General features: G+C 40.5%; 1 protein-coding gene and 1 pseudogene across 26 annotated transcripts in view; both read right to left on the bottom strand.

Moving 5' to 3' along the window:
- Window positions 1–24,719, bottom strand: part of LOC137244566 (monocarboxylate transporter 14) — a 168,812-nt gene that overhangs the window by 11,122 nt on the left and 132,971 nt on the right. Inside the window, exon 4 of one of the 26 annotated variants that reach the window (XM_067773747.1) lies at window positions 23,620–23,756. The exons of the other annotated variants lie outside the window; for them this stretch is intronic. Coding sequence (XP_067629848.1) covers window positions 23,722–23,756 — 35 coding nt within the window. The 3' untranslated portion in view covers window positions 23,620–23,721. Of the gene's footprint in view, window positions 1–23,619; window positions 23,757–24,719 lie in introns of those variants that run through there. 26 annotated transcript variants of the gene reach the window in all.
- LOC137243465 (uncharacterized) lies at window positions 10,304–13,056 on the bottom strand (annotated as a pseudogene).

The following is a 24,719-nucleotide window of genomic DNA, read 5'->3' as shown; positions in this document are numbered from 1 at the left end:
AAAACCATCCAGATATGATGCCGAAAGGGTTTCCAAATGATCCCGTATTAGTCGCGAAAAAGTCCCGAAATGACCCCGACGGGATGCCGGACGAATCCCGAAGACCATCCAGAAATGATGCCTAAAGGGACTCAAAATAACCCCGAAAAAGTCCCGTAATGATCCCGGAAACCATCAAGAATTTATCTCTCGAAGGTACGCAAATGATCCCGAAAGTACCCCGACGGGATCCCGGACGGATCCCAAAAACCATCCAGAAATGATGCCGGAAGGGTCCCCAAATGATCGCGAAATAGTCCCGAAATGATTCCGGAATAGTCCCGAAAATGTCTCAAAATAACCCCGACGGGATCCCGGACGGATCCCGAAAACTATACAGAAATGATCCCGAAATAGTCCCGAAAAAGTCCCGAAATTACCCCGGCAGGATCCCGGACCGATCCCGAAAACCATCCAGAAATGATCCCGGAAGAGCCTCGATATGACCCTCACGGGATTACAAATAAGGTGAAGCTAATTATAAAACCATGTTAATAAGGCAGCAGGCGCATTGGAGCGAATGAAAAGTTACATAGAAACATACAGGTAAAACTAATAAAAGCGTGCTAATAAAAACAATTGAAGGAGGGCGGATGGCGGGAGTAACAGGAGAGGACCACTGATCGTTCCTCCAAAATTGTCTAGATCTCGATCTGTATGTGCCAGATACCAAAAACTATTGATTTAGGAGAAAATTTATATTGAGATATATAGATTATATATTTTATAGATTATAGATTTTACACCAGATAGGTAGATAAAGGGGGGGGGGGCGGAGGGTGTCACTGCTTACTTTGTAAGCCCTCGACTTATTTGACCCCTTGAGTCTGTGATAGTGGTGAAGGCCAGTATACGTAAAGTTATAATGTGTAAAAATTATTAAAAAGTAATTGCTCGAAGAGGTGGTGGGGCCCCCACCCCTCTTTCCATGTTCGAAAAAAATTTCGCTAGTAGACTACTGTCTGTGTCCCAAATTTCATCAAAATCCGTGTAGCCATTCTGGCGTGATTCAGTCGCAAAGACGAAAAAATATAATAATTAAATTATAACTGTTCCTAGGGGGCGGGGCCCACGCCTCTTTTCAAAAATATATAGTTAGTAGATCCTTCTAGACTATTGGCTATATGTGTGCAAAATTTCATCCAAATCGGTCCAGCCGTTCTTGCGTGATAGAGTCAGAAAGACAAACGTCTGGACAAACATCCAAACATCCAAACATCCAAACATCTTAACATTCGAACTTTCCCATTTATAATATACTAGCCTTTACCCGCGGCCCTGTCCGCAAGGAGACATTTAAATATATGGGCTATTCGCGTTAGCCTGCTTATCAAGTAGTCTGTTTAAAATTTTGTTTTCTGTCTAATGCATTTTATTTTTGTAATTGAGTAAAAAAAGAACTAAATGAGCTGATAACCTGATAGGATCCGGAATAGTCCCAAAAAAACCCGAAATGACAACGACACGATTCCAGAAGTAGCCAGAGAACCACACAGAAATGATCCCTGAAGGTGTTCCAAAATGATCCCGAAAAGGTTCCGAAATGACCCTGACGGGCTCCCGGGCGGATATCAAAAACCATCCAGAAAATATCCAGGAAGGGTCCCTAAATTATCCCGACATACTCCAGAAAAAGTTCCGAAATGGCTCCGAGGGGATCTACGACGGATCGCGAAAACCATACAGAAATGATTCCGGAAGGGTCCCAAAATGATTCCGAAATAGTCCGGAAATGACCCAGATGGGATCCCGCACAGATCCAGAAATGATCCCGGAAGGGTCCAAAAACTATCCCGGAAAAGTAACAAAAAATCCCGAAGTGACTCCTATGGCATCCCGGACGGATCCAGAAATAATCTCGGAAGGGTCCCCAAATGATCCCAAAATGGTCTCGAAATGACCCTGATGGATCCGGCAAACTATCAAGAAATTATGCCGGAAGGGTCCCCAAATGATCCCGAAATAAAACAGAAAATGTCACGAAACGACCCCTAGAGGATCCCCAAATGATCCCGTATTAGCCCCGAAAAGGTCCCGAAATAACCCCGACGGGATCCCGGACAAATCCCGAAAACCATCCAGAAATGATGACGGAAGGGATCCCAAATGATTCCGAAAAAGTCCCGCAATGATTCCGACGGGATCCTGAACGGATAACGAAAACCATCCAAAAGTGATGCCGGAAAGGTCCTCAAATGATCACCTAATAGCCCCGAAATGACCCTTAAGGGATCCTGGACGGATCCCGTAAACCATCCAGAAATGATCCCGATATAGTCCCGAAGAAGTCCCGAAATGACCCTGACGGGATCTCGAACTCATTCCTAAATGACCCTGACGGGATCCCGGACAGATCCCGAAATCCATTTAGAAATGATCTTGGGAGGGACCCCAAATGATCCCGAAAAAGTCCCGCAATGATTCCGACAGGATCCTGAACGGATACCGAAAACCATCCAGAAGTGATGCCGGAAAGGTCCTCAAATGATCACCTAATAGTCCCAAAATTACCCTGACGGTATCCCGGACTGATCCCGAAATCCATCCAGAAATGATCTTGGGAAGGTCCCAAAATGATCCCGAAATAGTCTCGGAAAAGTCCAGAAATGACCCTGACGGGTTCCCGGATGAATCCTGAAAGCCATCCTTAAATGATCCCGAAAAAATCCCGAAATGACCATGACGGGACCCCGAAAGGATCCCGAAAACTATCCAGAAATGATGTCGGAAAGGTCCTCAAATGATCTCCTAATAGTTCCGAAAAGACCCTGACGGGATACCGAACGGATCCAGACAACTACCTAGAAATGATGCCGAAAGGGCCCGTAAATGATCCCGTATTAGTCGAGAAAAAGTCCCGAAATGACCCCGACGGGATGCCGGACGAATCCCAAAAACCATCCAGAAATGATGCCGGAGGGGACCCCAAATGATCCTGAAAAAGTCCCGCAATTATTCCGACGGGATCCTGAACGGATACCGAAAACCATGCGGAAGTGATGTCGGAAAGGTCCTTAAATGATCACCAATAGTACCAAAATGACCCTGACGGCATCCCGGACAGATCCCGAAATCCATCCAGAAATGATCTTGGGAGGGTCCCAAAATGATCCCGAAATAGTCTCGGAAAAGTCCAGAAATTACCCTGACGGGATCCCGGACGAATCCTGAAGACCAATCTTAAATGTTGCCGAAAAAATCCCAAACTGACCCTGACGGGACCCCGAAAGGATCCCGAAAAATATCCAGAAATGATGCCGGAAAGGTCCTCAAATGACCTCCTAATAGTTCCGAAAAGACCCTGACGGGATCCCGAACGGATCCCGACAACTATCCAGAAATGATGCCGAAAGGGTCCGCAAATGAATCCGTATTAGTCGAGAAAAAGTCCCGAAAAGACCCCGACGGGATGCCGGACGAATCCCAAAAACCATCCAGAAATGATGACGGAAGGGACCCCAAATGATCCCGAAAAATATCCAGAAATGATGCCGGAAAGGTCCTCAAATGATCTCCTAATAGTTCCGAAAAGACCCTGACGGCATCCCGGACAGATCCCAAAAACCATCCAGAAATGATGACGGAAGGGACCCCAAATGATCCCGAAAACCATCCAGAAATGATGCCGGAAGGGATCCCAAATGATTCCGAAAAAGTCCCGCAATGATTCCGACGGGATCCTGAACGGATACCGAAAACCATCCAGAAGTGATGCCGGAAAGGTCCTCAAATGATCACCTAATAGTCCCAAAATGACCCTGACGGCATCCCGGACAGATCCCGAAATCCATCCAGAAATGATCTTGGGAAGGTCCCTAAATGATCCCGAAATAGTCTCGGAAAAGTCCAGAAATTACCCTGACGGCTTCCCGGACGTATCCTGAAAGCCATCCTTAAATGATCCCGAAAAACTCCCGAAATGACCCTGACGGGACCCCGAAAGGATCCCGAAAACTATCCAGAAATGACGTCGGAAAGGTCCTCAAAAGATCTCCTAATAGTTCAGAAAAGACCCTGACGGCATACCGAACGGATCCCGACAAATACCTAGAAATGATGCCGAAAGGGCCCGCAAATGATCCCGTATTAGTCGAGAAAAAGTCCCGAAATGACCCCGACGGAATGCCGGACGAATCCCAAAAACCATCCAGAAATGATGCCGGAGGGGACCCCAAATGATCCTGAAAAAGTCCCGCAATTATTCCGACGGGATCCTGAACGGATACCGAAAACCATGCGGAAGTGATGTCGGAAAGGTCCTTAAATGATCACCAATAGTACCAAAATGACCCTGACGGCATCCCGGACGGATCCCGAAAACCATCCAGAAATGATGCCGGAAGAGCCCGCAAATGATCCCGAAAAAGTCCCCAAATGACCCCGAAGAGATCCCGGACGGATCCCGAAAACCATCTAGAAATGATGCCGAATGATCCCGTATTAGTCGCGAAAAAGTCCCGAAATGACCCCGACGGGATGGCGGACGAATCCCGAAGACCATCCAGAAATGATGCCTAATGGGACTCAAAATAACCCCGAAAAAGTCCCGTAATGATCCCGGAAACCATCAAGAATTTATCTCTCGAAGGTACGCAAATGATCCCGAAAGTACCCCGACGGGATCCCGGACGGATCCCAAAAACCATCCAGAAATGATGCCGGAAGGGTCCCCAAATGATCGCGAAATAGTCCCGAAATGATTCCGGAATAGTCCCGAAAATGTCTCAAAATAACCCCTACGGGATCCAGGACGGATCCCGAAAACTATACAGAAATGATCCCGGCAGGGTCCCAAAATGATCCCGAAATAGGCCCGAAAAAGTCCCGAAATTACCCCGGCGGGATCGCGGACCGATCCCGAAAACCATCCAGAAATGATCCCGGAAGGGCCTCGATATGACCCTTACGGTATTACAAATAAGGTGAAGCTAATTATAAAACCATGTTAATAAGGCAGCAGGCGCATTGGAGCGAATGAAAAGTTACATAGAAACATACAGGTAAAACTAATAAAAGCGTGCTAATAAAAACAATTGAAGGAGGGCGGATGGCGGGAGTAACAGGAGAGGACCACTGATCGTTCCTCCAAAATTGTCTAGATCTCGATCTGTATGTGCCAGATACCAAAAACTATTGATTTATTGAGATTAAAGACCTCGGTGGCATCTTTTTCTTTTAATAGTCATATTAATTATGTAACTTCTAAATCTTACTCCATGCTTGGTTTTGTTAGGCGTAATACCTCCAAATTTTCTGATCCTTATACAATCAAACTTTTATACACCTCGTTTCTAAGGTCGCACATTGAATATGCTGTATTTATTTAGAGGCCTTGTACTCAGTTAGCCATAAATAGAATCGACAGGATACAGAAAATTTTAAAGTATGCTCTTCGTCCATTAAACTTCTCAGAACCCATGCCATCCTATTCTTCTCGGATTATGCTCTTAGGGCTCAAGTCACTTGAGAGTCGGCGATCTATACTCTGTTTAACTTTTGTATACAATGTGATTAAGGGGGTTATTGACTGTCCTGATCTGTTGGAAAGGATTCGTTTTATGTTCCACAACGACTTCTTCGGAATTTCTTTCCTTTCTATGGAGATAACTTCAGAACAAATTACGCTAGTTATGCTCCTGTTAATCGCGCTACTTGTGAGTTCAATGTACTAAGTAAAAAAGTCTCTCTTGATTTTTCGCTTCCAAGAGCCGATTTTTTAATAATTTTGAATTCCGATTTTTAAGCTGTATATTTTAATTACAATTAAGCTGTATGTAATACTTTCCTAGATTCATAATGTAGTCCATAAGAATTTTTGTTGTTGTTGTTGTGGCAATGTGTCGCCCCACCTAATAGCTGCGACCGATCACAAATTGTCATCAATATCCTCTAACGGGAGTCCAAGGAAACTTGCCGTTTCGACAGGGGTGGACCATAATGAAAGGGGTGTTAGAGGCGTTGGTTCCACACTACAATTAAAGAGATGGTTGGTGTCATGTGGGGACACATTGCAAGCGGGGCATACATTTTGTATGTCGGGGTTGATTCTGGATATGTAAGAATTTAACCTGTTGGGCCCGGGCCTGTGGCCATTATTGTGCAGTCATCGGCGTAAGAAACGATAGTAACTCCTTCTGGTGGCGAAGGTAGTTTTGATATGTAAAAATTAAACAAAAGTGGGGATAGGACATCACCCTGAGGCACCCCTTGCTTAATTCTTCTTGGCTTTGGTATTTCGTTTCTGAATTGCACCGATGCCTGCCGACCACCCAGATAATTTGCGGTCCACCTTTTAAGTCATGGGGGAAGGGTAGACCCTTCCAAGTCTTGCAGTAACGTGCCATGGTTCACCGTATCAAAAGCTTTTGATAGGTCTAGCTACGAGTACTGTTCTATGGTGGGGCTTCTCATTTAGACCACAATTTATCTGGGTGCTAATGGCATTCAGCGCGGCGGTGGTGCTATGGAGTTTTCTAAAGCCATGCTGATGACAGGCTAGCTGCAAATTTGCTTTGAAGTGGGGGAGCAAAATGGCTTCAAGCGTCTTGGCTACTGGCGATAGGAGAGATATCGGGCGATATGACTCTCCTATGTTAGCTGGTTTCCCAGGCTTTAGTAGCGGGACCACCTTGGCCATTTTCCCTTTTTCCGGGTATGACAAAGGTGGAAAGAGACAGGTTGAAGACATGTGCTAAATATTTGAAACCCTCTTTCCCTAGGCTTTTAAGCATCGGCATGGCTATGCCGTCTGGGCCCACTGCTTTGGATGGTTTAGCATGACCGATGGCATCCTCAACCTCTTTGGCGGTGATGGTAATTGGTGACGCGCTGAACTTATGTTTATGTGCGCGTCTGTTAGCCCTCCGTCTATTTTTGTCGACCGTAGAATGCATTATGTATTATCGACAGAAAGCGCTCGCGCATTTTTTCGCATCCGACAGCACTTTATCGCCAAAGGCGATGGAAACTTTGTCATTGTGCCTAGACGGATTCGATAGGGACTTTACAGTGGACCAAAGTTTACCTACACCGGCAGAGAGGTTACAACCGCTAAGGTGCTCCTCCCATCTCGCCCGCTTGTGTTCATCCACAAGCAATCTGATGCTTTGGTTTATGTCCCTTATTTGGGGGTCGCCGGGCTCGAGCTGTCTTATAAGGTCACATTCTCTCGCTAGACTTGCGGCCTCTGCCGGGAAGTGGGCCGAATTTCGGGAAGTCTACCGGCGGGAATGAAACGAGCCGAGGCGGATTCGACGGGACGTCCTAGGACGTGAACATCAAGGAGCCACAAAAGATTTATAGAAGTTACGCGGACGTCTGGTTTTGGGACCTATCCCAGAACAACCTGTCCGATAACCATCCCTTACACGAGACACACTGACAAGAGTATGACCGTCCTAAAAAGATTAGTTTCCGGCAGATGCAGCAAAACTATTTCTCAGGCCCGGGGTCAGGAGACGGACCCGGATTGGGTTCGATACCTTCCCAGAGCAAGAGAATATGGAGCAGTCCCGCTGCAAGGACCTGCTGGGAGGATGACAATTTGTGGGAGGGACGCAACAAATTAAATGGGGTTACACTGAAATTGCAGTCCCTGGTCGGGAAAAATCCCGAGTCGCTTCGGTATATAGAACCGACGGGAAGCGTTTTTTTGTCCAATGACTTATTAATAATAATAATAATAATAATAACAATTAAGGAAGGCTAAGTTCGGGTGTAACCGAACATTACAAACTCAGCTGAGAGCTATGGAGACAAAATAAGGGAAAATCACCATGTAGGAAAATGAACCTAGGGTAACCCTGAAATGTGTTTGTATGACATGTGTATCAAATGGAAGGTATTAAAGAGTATTTTAAGAGGGAGTAGGCCATAGTTCTATGGGTGGACACCATTTAGGGATATCGCCATAAAGGTGGACCAGGGCTGACTCTAGAATTTGTTTGTAATATATGGGTATCAAATGAAAGATGTTAATGAGTATTTCAAAACGGAGTGGTGGTAGTTGCATATGTGAAGGCGTTTTCGAGATAATGGAAGTCTATATCTATCTCGATTCCTTTATACCTGTACAACCAAACTTTATCCAATCAAAATTAATATACTCTGTGAGCTCTGCTCAACTGAGTATAATAATAATAATAATAAGAATAATAATAATAATAATAATGTCTTGCAACTCTAGTGCGCCCCTAGATTATCGGAAAGTTCTTCAAAACTCTACCTAAAAATTCCCAAATGCGGACGTTGTTTTAAATATGCAAAAACTACCATTGTCACTGGATTCATCATGATGTAATAAAGCCAGGTGTTCTATGTAGTGACAGCTCATTCTGAAGACTCCCACATAATACGAATTATGAGAGAAAGGGGAAGAACAGAAGAGGCCGTTTTCTAAAATAGTAGTAAATTTGATACTTTTTTGAATAAAAGCATTAAATCCTTGATGGTAACGAAACTGGATTGCCTTTTAGTTTTTAGATTAAAATATAACTTACATTAATCTTAAAACTTAAAATTGTTTCTGTTTGTATATTTATATATTCAGTACTACTCTGAATCGCTTCAACCGATTTGGGTAAAATTCTGTTTATGGATAGTGTACTATTTATATATGTAATACTCCTATATTTCTAGTAAAATATGCTCACGATGAGTTTGAAGGAGACTGATAGTTAAATGCTTCATATACGTACCAAGGTTTGAAATATAAAATGGGATATGTTCGAGCGGTTTTCCATCTTCCTATTTATTTTCATAATCGACATAAGTAACTTGCACGACATTTTTGAATTTAAAATTTAAGACTATGTTCGACTGTGAAGGAGTCATCTCATTCACACTGCACAACAATAACTAGCGCTTTCAAATTTTTTTTCATTGAACTCCTTTGTAAAAAAAATATGGAAAATGCTGGATTTGGTATGCCACGTTGATTTACAGAAAAATTCTAAAAATATCTCTTGTTATTAGCAGAGACGGAAAATAATAATTTTTTTTTCAGAGTCGAAAAAGCCCGGGTCAGAAAATTGTCCTAAGTGAAAATGTTTGAGTTCTCAGGTATCCCTATAGCAATATCATGTCGAAACAATCATCCTTTTTATTTTTCGAACTTTTGCCATAAAAGTCCACATATAAAAGTAAAATTTGTATTTTTAAAAATAAAAGTCCGGAAATAAAAAATAAAAGTCCGAGTTTAACTAGTTCTATCGGACTCAGGTAATAAAAATCCGAAAATAATTTTTATCTTGATCCAAATATATTAAAAGTCTAAAATTAATAGTTTTGCAAGGAATTATATTATAAAACGAATAACAGTTTCCGCCCCTGGTTATTAGAGTTTAAACTCTGTCGCCCGGTTTTTCAGTGCGACTTTGAGTTAAATAGAGTTTAATATTGTCACTTTGGCCCTTTAACTGAAAGGAAGAGTAAAATTCTAATGCCTAGGGCCAAAACAGTAAAGTTAGATTGAAAGTAGTATTCTGCCGAAGCTGCTCAGCCCTGCTCTAAAGTGAGATCGACTGTTTTAATAAGAGTTTGTGTGTTATCTACAAAATAGTCTAAGAAGTTCCGCGACTTTTAATTTTTCAACTATTTTAGTTAAAAATTTTCGATTTATATATTAAAGTTGTTCTTTGAAATAATATTTACAATAATAATAAAAACAGATACACAAATACACATTAAGTGATTACATTTCGGTATATGATTTTGTTAAGATAACATTTTACAACAGACAGTAAAAGATCCATACGGAGTCATTAGTTGGTCATATACTAAAATTGATTATTTTCCTTTCCTCTCACCACTATAATTTTGCATTCAATTTACGGTAATTGTTTACTTTAGGCTACAACTGCTAAAAGTCGCCAGGACCACGAGTCCGAAAGCGGGAGTAAGAAATTGTATTTCTTTCCGGAGATATTTGCAAACAAAATCGAAAATGTTCATGTGGTTGTTGTAATTTTGATAATTTGTTGTACCCACAAGAAAAACTGTGGGTAAAAGTGTTTTTCGCGGATATAGTTTTGGTCTCCAAACCGGTGTTGGGCCCACCCAGGATAATTTTTTATAAGCGCGGCCGAAGGCCGCCAATGCAGAAAGGTGTTCCGCGCAAAAATACTACGGATTCCACCCCCAGTTTCGGAGCGTTCCTGGGCCATTTTTCCGTTTTTTGGAAATATCTTTTCACAGAAATAAATATTTTTTGGACGAGTTTTAGTAGTTGTACCCTAAAGTAAACAACTACCCAATTTACGTACGACTAAGCTTCGTCGTTATTTTCTGCTGTGATAGTTTCTGGTACTAATATATACTTCATATTCAGATGTGTTTACCTCAGTGGCATTGTTTGACATATACATTACTATATGCGAAGGATGTACTTTGCCTAGTAAAGTTTTGTCTTTATATGTAGCACGTGAAACGTATGTTTCACCTAATTCCTAATGGTTATTACCACCAACCACAGCTCCTTCCGGTACATGTCCTTTTAAATCGGCCACCCATTTATGTTTGAAATTATTTAGTAACTCGACGTTTTGACTAAAGCATTACTGCTATGTGAAGCGTGTGCGACACCTTTTGCCGGTGCATAGGCGGCAGGCAATATATCTTGAAAATAGACACGTGCTACATACGTTGGATTACCATCTGAATCTGTTCCAGTTTGTATAGCATCAGATGGTTCAGGTGGGGCCATTGGTACATTTCTAGATCCATTTAATTCTAACTCGAAAAGTGGTGTCCACATCGGCATATTGGTATACATATCAGCCGCATCGGAATCATAATTTCTTATCTAACTCTGACCGTTCTCCGTCACTCGGTTGCGTGTGCATGGTCGTCTACATTCTGGAAAATATTTTCGATGATTTAATGCCGCGAACAAGCAACGATTGAGAAATAAATGACCACGGGTTATTGAATATATTCGATCGGTTTTCTCATAGAACTAAAAAAATGGCAAATTTAAATGTTTTTGTTGAAAAAATACTGATTTTTTTGAGAATTGTCACTAGTTTGAGCTATAGAAAAGTCAACACCAAATAGAATTGGAGAAAAAAAGTGATGCTGTTGCATACTTTTCCAGGAAAATTGATTTGTATGGGTTTTACTACAATTTTTCCTCTGAATGAAAAAGCACTTTCGCAAAGAGGCAAATTGAGTTTGAGAGTGGGAGTTCAAGATGGCGGATTAGAAAGAGAAGCTGCCAACGTCAGTCACCTTATAATTACATCATGGACTAGAGATGCACAGCCGTGAGAGTTGCGCAATATAATTCTTAAATTTTTTTAATACAACTTTCTTCATTTTCAAGAAAATTATTTCTTTATTCAAAGAGAAAATCGTTTTAGTTTTAAAGAAAATTACTTATCCAGACTTACTAAGGAATGAATTTTTATGTCGATATATCTTCTAATATTCCATTTTTCCTTATTTTTATATCTCTTTTCCTCGTTTTTAGGAAATCGTTTTTGAGTGTAGAGAGGTGAAATTTTAAAAATGGTTTTGATGCAAATGACAGCATATGACAAAAACTTTCGATAAGGGGAGTACGGATCTACACCTTTTTCAGTTTATATTCAGAAAGTTGTAATTGATATTCAGGAAAAGAATTTCATATTCAAAATATAGCAACTGATACGCAGAAAGTTAAAATTAATATTCACATATCACATGGAATCTCACTGAGGAGCTTTTCATGGCAGATGTACACTCGGAGTGTTTGCCTAACCACTGCCGAGGGGCGACCCCACTTAGTTAAACTTTATTTCTCAGTTTTTCATGTAGATTTATACGGGACATGAAACCGGGACCTTCGGTGTGATATGGGGAGCACGCTTCCACGGTGGCCGCTAAAGATGTAATACCTCATTGAGATCTCGCTAACTATGCTTCAATAAGGGAGAAGTTCCGGCGTACATATTGAGATACATGGTGGAACCACCAGGTGAAGTAAATAAAAAGAGACAGAAGATGTACGCTATCTGAAACGGTAGGCATGTATTTTCAACGGTCAGAAGAGGGTAAAATTTTTACCCGTTTTGAAAAAATAGGAGTAGAAAAATAAATACCTTGCTACGAAAGCCATTACAGAAACTGTTTTTTTCAGCATATCGGTGCCACCTAACGCCAATGCAAAGGGGGATACACAGGACCAGTGCGAGCTTATATTACATCGAATAAAAATAAAAAACTAAATGTGATGAGCAGTAAAATTCAATAATGCACCTAAAGTAAACTGACCTCAACTTCAACTGCAGTTGAAGCTTTCATCGAAAAAGCAGACAAAAGGGAGAGGTGTTATCCATTATTTAGTTGAACTGTAGCAACTTTGCGCACAGGAATGGGTTTCTGGTTTGATGAAAAGTTTAAAGTCACACTTGGAAGTGATCGTAATACTTTTAAATGTGCTTCAATCCCTAAAAATCCATTGTTCTTTCAACCTGCTCTGTTGATTTGTTGTTAAGAGTCGAAATTAAAACATATGCCCTTCTAATATATCATACAAACTTGATCAGAAAATCCCCCAAAAGCTCTTGACAGTTGAATTCATGATGTATTACTAATGTTACCAAGTTATTAGCCGTGTTTTTTTACACGTATATACATCTATGTTTTCGGGTAAAAAAAATCGCTTATCCTCACTTGCTCCTGGTTTTTCAGTACGAGTTTTAACTCTAGTTAAAGTTGACTAGTTTGTTCGATAACATCAAATTTTGCTGCTCATCTCAGCTTAAGCGGCCAAAGTGGAAGGGTTAAACTCTAGTCAACTTTAACTGGAGTTTAAACTCGCACTGAAAAACCCGCTTTAGATAATGTTTGGGAGACCCATCTAGCGGCAGTGGTTAATAAACTGGCTACAGAACAGCTTGTAGCGAGAAGCGGAGACACACACCTCTGTTGGCCATAGTATATAATCTTTAGCTAAATCGGTTGCGGTGAATAGTGTACACACACCATTTGTATAGGTAATACATAGAGGTAGCCCAGAGGTGAAACATAGACACACATTTCAGTTGCATCTGGGTATAATGCATATTGAATTTTGGAGTACTAATTTTCTCCGCAGAAATGTAGATAAAGTTTAACGCTTAGCAGTCCATATAAGGTTTAAGCGTATATGTATATTACTTACTTACTTAATTGGCGCTTAACCGTCTAAACGGTTATGGCCGTCCAACAAGGCGCGCCAGTCGCTCCTTCGCTCCGCCAACCGGCGCCAATTGGTCACACCAAGGGAGTTTAAATCGTTTTCCACCTGGTCCTTCCAACGGAGTGGGGGCCGCCCTCTACCTCTGCTTCCATAGGCGGGTTCCGATAGAAACACTTTCTTGGCCGGAGCATCATCTTTCATTCGCATAACATGGCCTAGCCAGCGCAGCCGGTGCGTTTTAATTCGCTGGACTATGTTGATGTCTTCGTATAGCTCGTACAGCTCATCATTAGAGGTCCATAAATCTTTCGAAGAACTTTTCTCTCGAACACTCCCAAAGCCGCTTCATCTGCTGTTGTCTGGTCCATGCTTCTGCCCCATATAGCAGGACGGGTACGATAAGTGACTTGTAGAGTATGATTTTCGTTCGCCGAGAGAGGACTTTACTTTTCAATTGCCTACCTAGTCCAAAGTAGCATTTATTGGCAAGACTGATTCTTCGCTGGATTTCAGTGCTGATGTTGTTGCTAGTGTTGATGCTGGTTCCCAAATAAACGAAGTCTTTTACTATTTCGAAATTATGGCTGCCAACAGTAGCGTGGTTGCCAATGCGCATATGCGCTGACTCTTTGCTCGATGACAGCAGGTACTTCGTTTTGTCCTCATTCACCATCAAACCCATCTTTACCGCTTCTTTTTCCAGTTTGGAGTAAGCAGAACTAACACCGCGGGTGTTTAGGCCGATGATATCAATCTCATCAGCATATGCCAGTAATTGCACGCTTTTATAGTATATTGTTCCAGTGCGGTTAAGTTCTGCAGCTAGTATAATTTTCTCCACCATCAAATTAAAGAAATCGCACGATAGGGGGTCACCCTGTCTGAAACCTCGTTTAGTTTCGAACGGCTCGGAGAGGTCCTTCCCAATTCTGACTGAGCTGACGGTGTTGCTCAACGTCATTTTGCACAGCTGTATAAGTTTTGCGGGGAAACCAAATTCAGACATAGCGGCATATAGGCAGCTCTTTTTCGTGCTGTCGAAGGCGGCTTTAAAGTCGACGAAGAGGTGATGTGTGTCGATTCTCTTTTCACGGGTTTTTTCCAAGATTTGGCGCATTCTGAAAATCTGGTCGATGGTAGATTTACCAGGTCTGAAGCCGCACTGATAAGGTCCAATGAGCCGGTTTACGGTGGGCTTCAATCTTTCGCACAATACACTTGAAAGGACCTTATATGCGATATTAAGAAGGCTGATTCCACGATAGTTGGTGCATTTTGCAGTATCCCCCTTCTTGTGGACTGGGCAAAGAACACTTAGATTCCAACCGTCGGGCATGCTTTCGTCCGCCCATATTTTGCTAAGAAGCTGCTGCATGCGCCTTACCAACTCCTCGCCGCCGAACTTGAATAGCTCCGCAGGCAATCCATCAGCGCCCACGGCCTTGTTGTTTTTCAATCTGGTTATTGCTATTCTAACTTCGTCATAATCGGGCGGGGGACATATATTCCATCATCATCGATTGCGGGATCGGGTTCTTCATCTCTGCGCGGGGAATTGCTGTCTCCATTTAGGAGAGCAGAGAAGTATTCCCTCCATAATCTAAGCACTCTCTGGACATCAGTTACAAGGTCGCCGTTTTCATTCCTACAGGAGTTTGCCCCGATCTTAAAACCTTCCGTCTGTCGCCGTATTTTTTGGTAGAATTTTCGGGCGTTATTCCTGGTGGCTAGCAGCTCAAGCTCCTCGCACTCACGCCTTTCTTCTTCTGCTTTTTCCTTCCTGAAAAGGCGTCTCGCTTCCCTTTTCAACTCACGATAGCGTTCACACACTCCTCTTGTCGCGCTCGCTTTTAACGTAGGCCTGTAGGCAGCGTCTTTTCTTTCGGTTGCAACGCGGCATTCTTCATCATACCAGTTGTTTTTTCGTGGCCGCCGGTAACCAAAATTTTCCTCGGCGGCAGTACGGAGTGCTTTGGAGATATGCTCCCACTGCTCCTGTATTCCTTCAGGATGAGTTGTGCTCTCAGAGAGCAGGTGCGAGAGTCGAGTTGCGAAATCATTGGCAGTCTGTTGTGATTGAAGCTTTTCGACGTCTAGCTTTCCTTGTGTTTTTTGTTCCTTGGTTTTAGCCGCGTTGAGGCGGGTGCGTATTTTGGCTGCAACGAGATAATGGTCCGAGTCGATGTTAGGTCCTCGGATCGTGCGCACATCTAAAACACTGGAGGCATACCGTCCGTCTATCACAACGTGATCGATCTGATTGCGAGTATTTCGATCAGGAAACAGCCATGTAGCTTGATGTATCTTTTTATGCATGAACCTCGTGCTGGATATGACCATGTTTCGAGCACCGGCAAAGTCAATCAGCCTCAGTCCGTTAGGAGAAGTTTCATTGTGTAGGCTGAACTTTCCGACTGTAGGGCCAAAAACACCTTCTTTGCCCACCCTGGCGTTAAAGTCGCCAAGCACGACTTTTATATCATGACGGGGGCAGCGTTCGTATGTGCGTTCTAATTGTTCATAAAAAGTGTATTTCACCTCATCGTCTTTCTCCTCTGTCGGCGCATGGGCGCAGATGAATGATATATTAAAAAATTTTGCTTTTATTCGGATAGAGGCGAGACGCTCGTCCACAGGCGTGAACGCCAGCACTTGGCGACAAAGTCTCCCTCCCACCACGAATCCGACGCCGAAACTGCGCTTATTCGCATGGCCACTCCAATATATGTCACAATTTTTGATCTTCTTTCTTCCTTGCTTCGTCCAACGCATTTCTTGGATGGCGGTGATGTCAGATTTTGCTTTGACGAGGACATCAACCAGCCGGGCATCTGCACCAATCCCATTCAGGGAGCGGACGTTCCAGGTGCATGCCGTCAATTCATTGTCATTTCATTCGAGTATGTTTTTACGTGACGAGTCCCAAGCCCAGCGCACAACCCGCTCAGCGGGGGTGAAAATATTACTTGGCACGTTTATATAGCGAGCCGCTTGCTCCAAGACAGACGCCCGCTTGCAGCCGCACCTAGAGGTGTACAGACGCTGCCGATGAGATCTCCCCCGGCTAGCCCTTAAACCGATTATGTCAGAGTGGCCTAGCCAGGTTGTCGCCTTTTAACATTAGCTCACCGCTAAGCGGGTGTTTAGCGGCTACTCAGAGAATACTTGGCCGCAAGCGACCGGCAGTAGTGAGCTGCTTGAACCGCATGCAAAAGAATCGCTCTGGCCATTCCCAGGTGAATGGCGGTCAGAAGCTTTCCCCACTTTCGTGGACTTCTACACACGGCCCCACCCATGTATATAGATGTAAAAAAAAACACAGCTATTATTTACTAAAATATGTCAGGGAGTATAATAGCAGTCGGCCTAAAACGAGAAGATGCTGATCCGATCGTTCCGGTTTCCGATTCATATATTCTAAATTACAATCCATAACTGTAAAATTCCTCTTATCTAAGTGGTCTTTTAGAGCAAAACAACAACAGTGTGTTAAAATTTTTTGGTAACTATATTTAGAAATCTATCGTTTTAGGGAAGTTTTTACCTAAATTAGGTGCAATACGACAGTTTTGGTGTTTTTGATGCAGGAATGACAAAAACATTTCTTGAAAGTCTTCAGTAGCGCTGCACAGGGGAAAATATGGATATTGGGTATGTCGTGAATATAATTAATTTGTTTTACCAAAAACCTGTTTTAATTTGTATAACACTTGAAACATCAACAATATGAACGCAATAGTTTAGGGCGGCCTTACTTATGGAAGCCAACACCAAAGATACCCAAATGATGAATATCTGTAATTAAATCCAGTAAAGGTCCATCGATATTCACCTACCAGTTTATGTGAAAACAAGTAAGGAAGGCTAAGTTCGGGTGTAACCGAACATTACATACTCAGCTGAGAGCTATGGAGACAAAATAAGGGAAAATCACCATGTAGGAAAATGAACCTAGGGTAACCCTGGAATTTGTTTGTATGACATGTGTATCAAATGGAAGGTATTAAAAAGTATTTTAAGAGGGATATCGCCATAAAGGTGGACCATGGGCGACTCTAGAATTTGTTTGTACGATATGGGTATCAAATGAAAAGTGTTAATGAGTATTTTAAAAGGGAGTTGGCCTTAATTCTATAGGTGGACGCCTTTTCGAGGTATCGCCATAAAGGTGGACCAGGGGCGACTCTAGAATTTGTTTGTACGATAAGGGTATCAAGTGAAAGGTGTTAATGAGTATTTTAAAAGGGAGTGGGCCTTAGTTCTATAGGTGGACGCCTTTTCGAGGTATCGCCATAAAGGTGGACCAGGGGCGACTCTAGAATTTGTTTGTACGATATGGGTATCAAATGAAAGGCGTTAATGAGTATTTTAAAAGGGAGAGGGCCTTAGTTCTATAGGTGGACGCCTCTTCGAGGTATCGCCATAAAGGTGGACCAGGGGCGACTCTATAATTTTTTTGTACGATATGGGTATCAAATGAAAGGTGTTAATGAGTATTTTAAAAGGGAGTGGGCCTTAGTTCTATAAGTGGACGCCTTTTCGAGGTATCGCCATAAAGGTGGACCAGGGGCGACTCTAGAATTTGTTTGTACGATATGGGTATCAAATGAAAGGTATTAATGAGTATTTCAAAAGGGAGTGGTGGTAGTTGTATATGTGAAGGCGATTTCGAGATATTGACCATAATGTGGACCAGGGTGACCCAGAACATCATCTGTCGGGTACCGCTAATTTATTATGTAATACCACGAACAGTATTACTGCCAAGTTTCCGATGGCTTTTGATTTCGCCCTGCAGAACTTTTTCATTTTATTTTACTTAATATGGTAGGTGTCACATCCATTTTACAAAGTTTTTTTCTAAAGTTATATTTTGCGTCAATAAACCAATCCAATGACCATGTTTCGTCCCTTTTTTCGCATTTGGTATAGAATTATGGCATTTTTTTCATATTTCGATAACGAAAAAGTGGGCGTGGTCATAGTCGGATTTCGGCCCATTTCCCAGAAAACAGTTATCGTCCTCTAATAGAAGCCCCTACCAAATTTCACAAGGATTGGTAAATTTTTGTTCGACTTATGGCATTAAAAGTATCCTAGACAAATTAAATGAAAAAGGGCGGAGCCACGTCCATTTTGAAATTTTCTTTTATTTTTGTATTTTATTGCACTATATCATTACTGGAGTCGAATGTTGACATAAATTACTTATATACTGTAAAGATATTAAATTTTTTGTTAGAATTTGACTTAAAAAAAATTTTTTTTTAAGTGGGCGCGGACGTTCTCCGATTTTGCTAATTTTTATTAAGCATACATATAGTAATAGGAGTAACGTTCCTGCCAAATTTCATCGTGATATCTTCAACGACTGCCAAAATACATATTGAAAAACTTTTAAATTACCTTCTTTTAGAAGTGGGTGGTGCCACTCCTGTTGTCCAAAATTTTACTAATTTTCTATTCTGCGTCATAAGTTCAACTCATATACCAAGTTTCATCGCTTTGGTAATGAATTACCGAACTTTTTCGGTTTTTCGAAATTTTCGATATCGAAAAAGTGGGCGTGGTTATAGTCCGATATCGTTCATTTTAAATAGCGATCTGCGATGAGTGTCCTGGAACCTACATACCAAATTTCATCAAGATACCTCAAAATTTACTCAAGTTATCGTGTTAACGGACAGACGGACGGACGGACGGACATGGCTCAATCAAATTTTTTTTCGATACTGATGATTTCGATATATGGAAGTCTATATATATCTCGATTCCTTTATACCGGTACAACCAACATTTATCCAATCAAAATTAATATACTCTGTGAGCTCTGCTCAACTGAGTATAAAAAGAACTAAAACTACCATATTTTGCTCCTGAAAAATGCAAAAACAACACTTTTTCGGGGACAACATTGGTTAAAAATGTTCAGATAGCCGAATGACAGAAGAAAGAAGAATATAGAGCGAGGCAATTTACGGCTACTTCACCTGGTTATTCCACCATGATTGAAATATTAAGGAAATGGTGTAAAAAGGGTGAAAACTTTCCATCGTTTTTAAAAAGATTTCCTACTGGGCTAATTTGAGTTGCGAATAGAGTGGAATGCAGTAAAAGAAGGCAGTGGAATGGAATAGAATGAAGAGCAGCAGGGAGGGCAGAGTTGCATTGCATCAATATACTTACCTTCAATCTTTGTATCAATATTGAAGATAAATGTAGAAAAAATAACTTAATACCGGAATATAAGCAAACTTTTTCTCTTAATTACTGCAAATAAGATGTCCTCAATGCTTTATTTTCCAAAATTATCAAAGTTTATGACTGTTTAAAAATTTAAAGCGGAGTCATTGGTGCCGTTTGTGGTATCACTGTAGTCGTATCCCTAACGTAATCAGCTGTTTATCGTTACGGCGGAAAACCAAAAACCAATTGGTTGGCTACGATACGGTTACGACCTTAGCGGCACCAATAATCGATTGCATTGGTTCCCATAAGGTTGGTCGAATCAGCTGTTATAAGGCTACCGATACGGTTACCGATAACGCACCAATGTCTGCAGGTTTAGCTTAAATTTCCTTAAAGATTTTCGTAATATAGCCATTAGTGATGTTCATTTGTTGGTAGTTGCGCTACTTGGTAAGGTTTACAATGGACTTAGGCTAAGCCACATTACAAGCAGGACATATGTTTTATATGTCGGTGTTGATTCTGGACAGGTAAGAGTTTAGCCTGTTACAGTATCCATATCGAAGTTGAGCTAGAGTGAAGCGCGTCTCCCTGGGTAGAATGCATTCCTCCTCTGCTAGTTTTGGATATTGAGTTCTTTGAGTACAGGATTCACCGGGCAATTTCTGGTATAGAGGTTCGAGGCCTGTTTGTGGAGTTCAGTGAGGACCTACTTGTGTTTTTTAGCTTCATACGGCTGTGTTCTTAGGTGCCGTATTTCGTTATAAAGGCCTGATTAAAGTCGACATAGTCATAACGCCGTAGTCGTAACCATATTTTTACGCATCCATATCAATTGGCATCAATTATTGGTGCCTTAACCTAAATCGTGAAATTTTCATAAGAATGAAGAACACGCAAAAAATTACAAACATATACCACAAAAAATAAGTCTCTTAGTCAAAATGTATCCAAAACAATAAATAAAATCTACAAAAAGTGATTAACTTCTCCAACTCAAATATTTTTAGATTAGGGATATGGCGAAAAACTAAAAACCAACTGTCTATGTTACGTCCACTGTCGTCTGGTGTTCCCCAGGCGTCCATTCTGGGACCCTTTCTATTTAGTATTTTTGTGAATGATGTGTTCTCTGAATGTCGACATACAAGTATCCACGCATATGCGGATGATATCCAATTATATATGTCCTTTCCTCTTAACCAGACAACTAAAATGTGCATTAATTTTAATGATGACCTATCTTCTCTCAAGTCCTGGGCATCACGAAATGGCCTTCGTCTCAATGTTGATAAGTGTTATGTGCTACCTATAAGTAAAAAACCACTCGCAACTGCCCCTCCTCTGTACATTCGGGATGGAGGTATTAAAACTGTCTCGAAAGTAACTAACCTAGGTTATGTCATTAACACTGACCTTAGCTGCACGGATCATATAAGCTCTTTTGTTGCCAAGATATACTATACCATAAGGAGTCTTCGAATGTCCGCCGCATTTATTTACACCGGCTATAATTTCTTACTCTGATCTCGTGTATAGCAAGCTAGGCTCTCAGTCTGCACACAAATTGGATGTGGCTTTCAACCATGCTACGCGCTATGTCTTCGGGCTTACGAGATTTGCGCATATTTCTGCCTGGAGGTCAAGTCTTTTGGAGTGTGAACTCTCTGAGTACCTAAAAGTTAGAAATTGCATGTTCCTCTTTCACCTTATAAAGGAAAAGTCGCCTAGTTATCTCTATGAAAAGCTAATATATCCTAGGTCTGTTCGTTCTTATGATTTGATTGTGCCGCAGTATAACTTTCATCGGCTAGACTATTTTTCATCAATGCTACGCATGTATGGAACTCAGTTCCTTCTACTATACGCAGTAGTCTGAACAAGAGCAACATTAAGACTATTTTAACCTCATATATTAGTTTGATTGATTCTTTGTTCTTATTAGCCTAAGATGTGCTTTCTAAAACCATATGTATTTTCTTGATATATTGTTCTACTTACGTTTTTATTTATATTTTTATTTTAATTAACTTTTTCTTTAATAATATTGCTTGATATGTGTTAAAATATTTAAATTACTATTGTTGTACTAAAAAGGAATTACTTTTCTTATTGAACTAATGCATTTATTAATAAATGAAATGAAATGAAATTGGTTGGCTATGGTATGGTTATGGCTAGGGCGTTATGGTATGGTACCATTGACCAATTACAATGATTTCCATAAGGTTGGTTGGATCAACTATTTTATATGGATATGGATACGTCAAGTTTAATCGGCAACAAAAATTAGACGTCCCTAATAGTCCGGCCATTAAAGTAATAGAGAGGAAATATTGTTGGTACTATTTTGCTACTTTTTTACTATCTTAGTTATGTAATGTGCGAAAAAAGCCAAACTTGATACCTATATCCCGACATTTGAAACGGCGGACACGACGGAAACGAGAAGAGAAAACAGAGAAAATGGGAAGAAAAAGTATAGGAAGTTAGAGGGAAGTCGGAAAAGTTAAGAGAACAAAAGGAGGATGGAAAGTGAGAGTAAAAGTGAGAATAAGGTATTGGCTTGAGACAAAGTAAAAAAAGAAGTTAGAAAACTTGCAAGCACTTCCTTTATATAAATGGACCAAAGAAAACGAAGAATGTATCCTTAAACAAAAAGATAGTCTTGTTGAACTTTCATTCAAATTTTAACCTAAGAAATGTAAAATTTTTTAGGAGGAACAAAAATTAAAAGGTGTAGCACACATGGCCGGATTTAGGTAAAGATTATATCGAAAGCCTATTTAATGCACTCCACCTTTATATTTTTTTCTTTATATAATTTTTTACAGTTGTTATGTTAAAATTTGAATATCAAAGTTCGACAAGATTATGTCTATGTTTAGAGAGACATTTTTCATTTCTTTTGGTCCATTTATACAAAGAAAGTACTTAAAAATATTGTATCTTCTTTTTATTTTCTCAGTTTGGCCCTTGAGAATGCGTGACTTGAACAATGTGTAAGGTTTCATTCCAATGGACTTTTTAATACCTCTAAATTTTTTGATACCTGTTCCACCTAGAATACTCTTTTATCCTAAATATTGCAACTTTATAAAGCCTGAAGTTCCGTTCACAGTTTCAGGTCCCTGTGCTATTGGTAAGTTACTTAAAACTGGAAAGCAAAATTTCCAAGTTCGGACGATTTTCTTAATTTTAACTATCCCTGGACCACCTAGCGAACATTTTTTTTCCCTGATGTTGCATAGTCATGGGGTTCCAAAGAAGTTCTAAGTTTCAACAATCTAGCTCTACGGGAAGTTACTCAAATAGCGGTCGCGAAATTCCACATGTTGTAAATGGACTTTCTGAATATCCCTAGAAACCTCGATCCCTGTATCATCTAGAAAACTCTTTTATCCTAACTATGTTAACCTGATAGAGCCAAAAGTTTCAGGTCTCTGGGTTATCGGAAAGTTTTTTAAAACTCGAAAGCAAGATTTCCAAATTAGAACTTTTTTTTGAATTCTCACGATCCCTGGACCACCTAGCTTTCTTTTCCCTCACGTTTTAATGTCCCGAGCTCCAATATGTGTTCCAAGTTTCAATACTGTAGCTCTCCGGGAAGTTACTCAAAAATGGATTGCAAGAGTCTGTATTTGTGTATGGAAATTGGCGGAAAAACATCAAACAAAACTAATAAAGGGGAAGTAAAAAGAGGTTAACAGGAAGATTAAGAGTAAGGATAAGGATAAGAGTAAGAGTGTAGGGTTATCTACTTTGTAAAATATACTTTAATTTTGTAAATTATTTTTATGTTATATTACTTTTAATCTTATTTCAAAATGAAAATTTTTTAATTAGTTATTTTAAAAATATTTAAAAAGTGAAAATAATAAATAATACATAGAATACATTTATTTAAATATACAGTTTAATACTATATATTTATGAAAAACTTATTTTTGTGTTATTCATTAACGAATTTTTCATTAAAACTCATCCATCCGTGACGACAACATACGAGGAATTCATTCAACAAAATGAAGATCGCCATGGTGTGCGCCTGAATTGGAATGTGTGGCCATCGAGTCGAATCGATACGGAGCGCTTGGTTGTGCCACTAACATGTCTTTACCAGCCAATTAAGGAACACCATGATCTACCACCTATGCAATATTCGATAATGTAACACGTCAGTATAGAAGAACAGAAGAAGGGACATTTCTGGACTAAGAGAACAATGTAAAGAATTTGATGTCGAAGAAAACTTTCAGATATATGTATATGACTCGCTCGCGTCCAAATCAGTTAATCAACTTTTCAGGAATACTTATTTGTTTCCCGTGTGCTTATTGTGCTTTATTGCTCACAACTACTGAAATTGCTAAAAAGAGTAATAGTGAGAGTTAGATTTGGATAAGAGCGAGAGGAAAAACGGGAAGATGTACGCAAGAATGAAAGGGATAGGTAAATTGAATGAGACGACTAAGCTTAACTAGACATTGCAGAGGGGAGAGGAAATAACAGAGGAAGAGGGTTGAACGGAGAAGGGACAGGTAAATAGATGGGGAGAGTCGGAACAATGTTTGTCGGGTTTTATCATACGGCTAGGGGTATTTTATGTTTGTGTAAACGTTTCCAGGGTTAGTCAGAACTGTTTAAAATAATCTTCTCATAAGCCAAAGTTTTGACATCAGTTATAAGCTCTGATTTGTTGAAGCACCGTTGTTGTAAAATCTCTGCCGCTACATATTTTTACACCAACCACCTCTTTCGGCTTAAAGAGCCTACCTCAACGCTTCGGTTACAAAATTTCTTACATATTACAAGCCTCCCAGATACTCATCCGCAACTTCATGATATTGTTCCAGATCGTTAATCATTTCATTAACGTCAGCAGTATGGTGCCATATTCCTTAGTTGTAGAGAATATGATACCCTCAAGATCCAGCCATTCACTTCCGTTGTCTAAAACTTTTACGTTTCCTCTCAGGAAAAGGGAACAAACCCTTCAACAAAAGGAAATACAGATCGCAGGCGTTATTTGCCTGCGCGTTACTTCAAATTTCAAAAAGGAATTAATGTAGTATTTGTGCTAGGATACTGAATAAATCAAAGATGCAGATAAGTCAAGAATCAAATTTTCTAATTTTGACTTCACCTGTTTGGTTATTCGCATCATGGGCTGACGGAAGTAAAGTATTCAGGTAATATTAAGACAAATTTTTTAAAATATTTACTGTCATATATGTACATACTGCTATATATACATATACTTATGTACGTTATGAATTTTTTACTTTTGACACTTGAGTACCTAAAAAAATATTCCCAACAAGCAAACAAA

This window comes from Eurosta solidaginis, chromosome 3 (assembly GCF_040869045.1).
Source record: "Eurosta solidaginis isolate ZX-2024a chromosome 3, ASM4086904v1, whole genome shotgun sequence".
NCBI lineage: Eukaryota > Metazoa > Arthropoda > Insecta > Diptera > Tephritidae > Eurosta > Eurosta solidaginis.
This window is presented reverse-complemented; position numbering and strand designations above follow the sequence as displayed.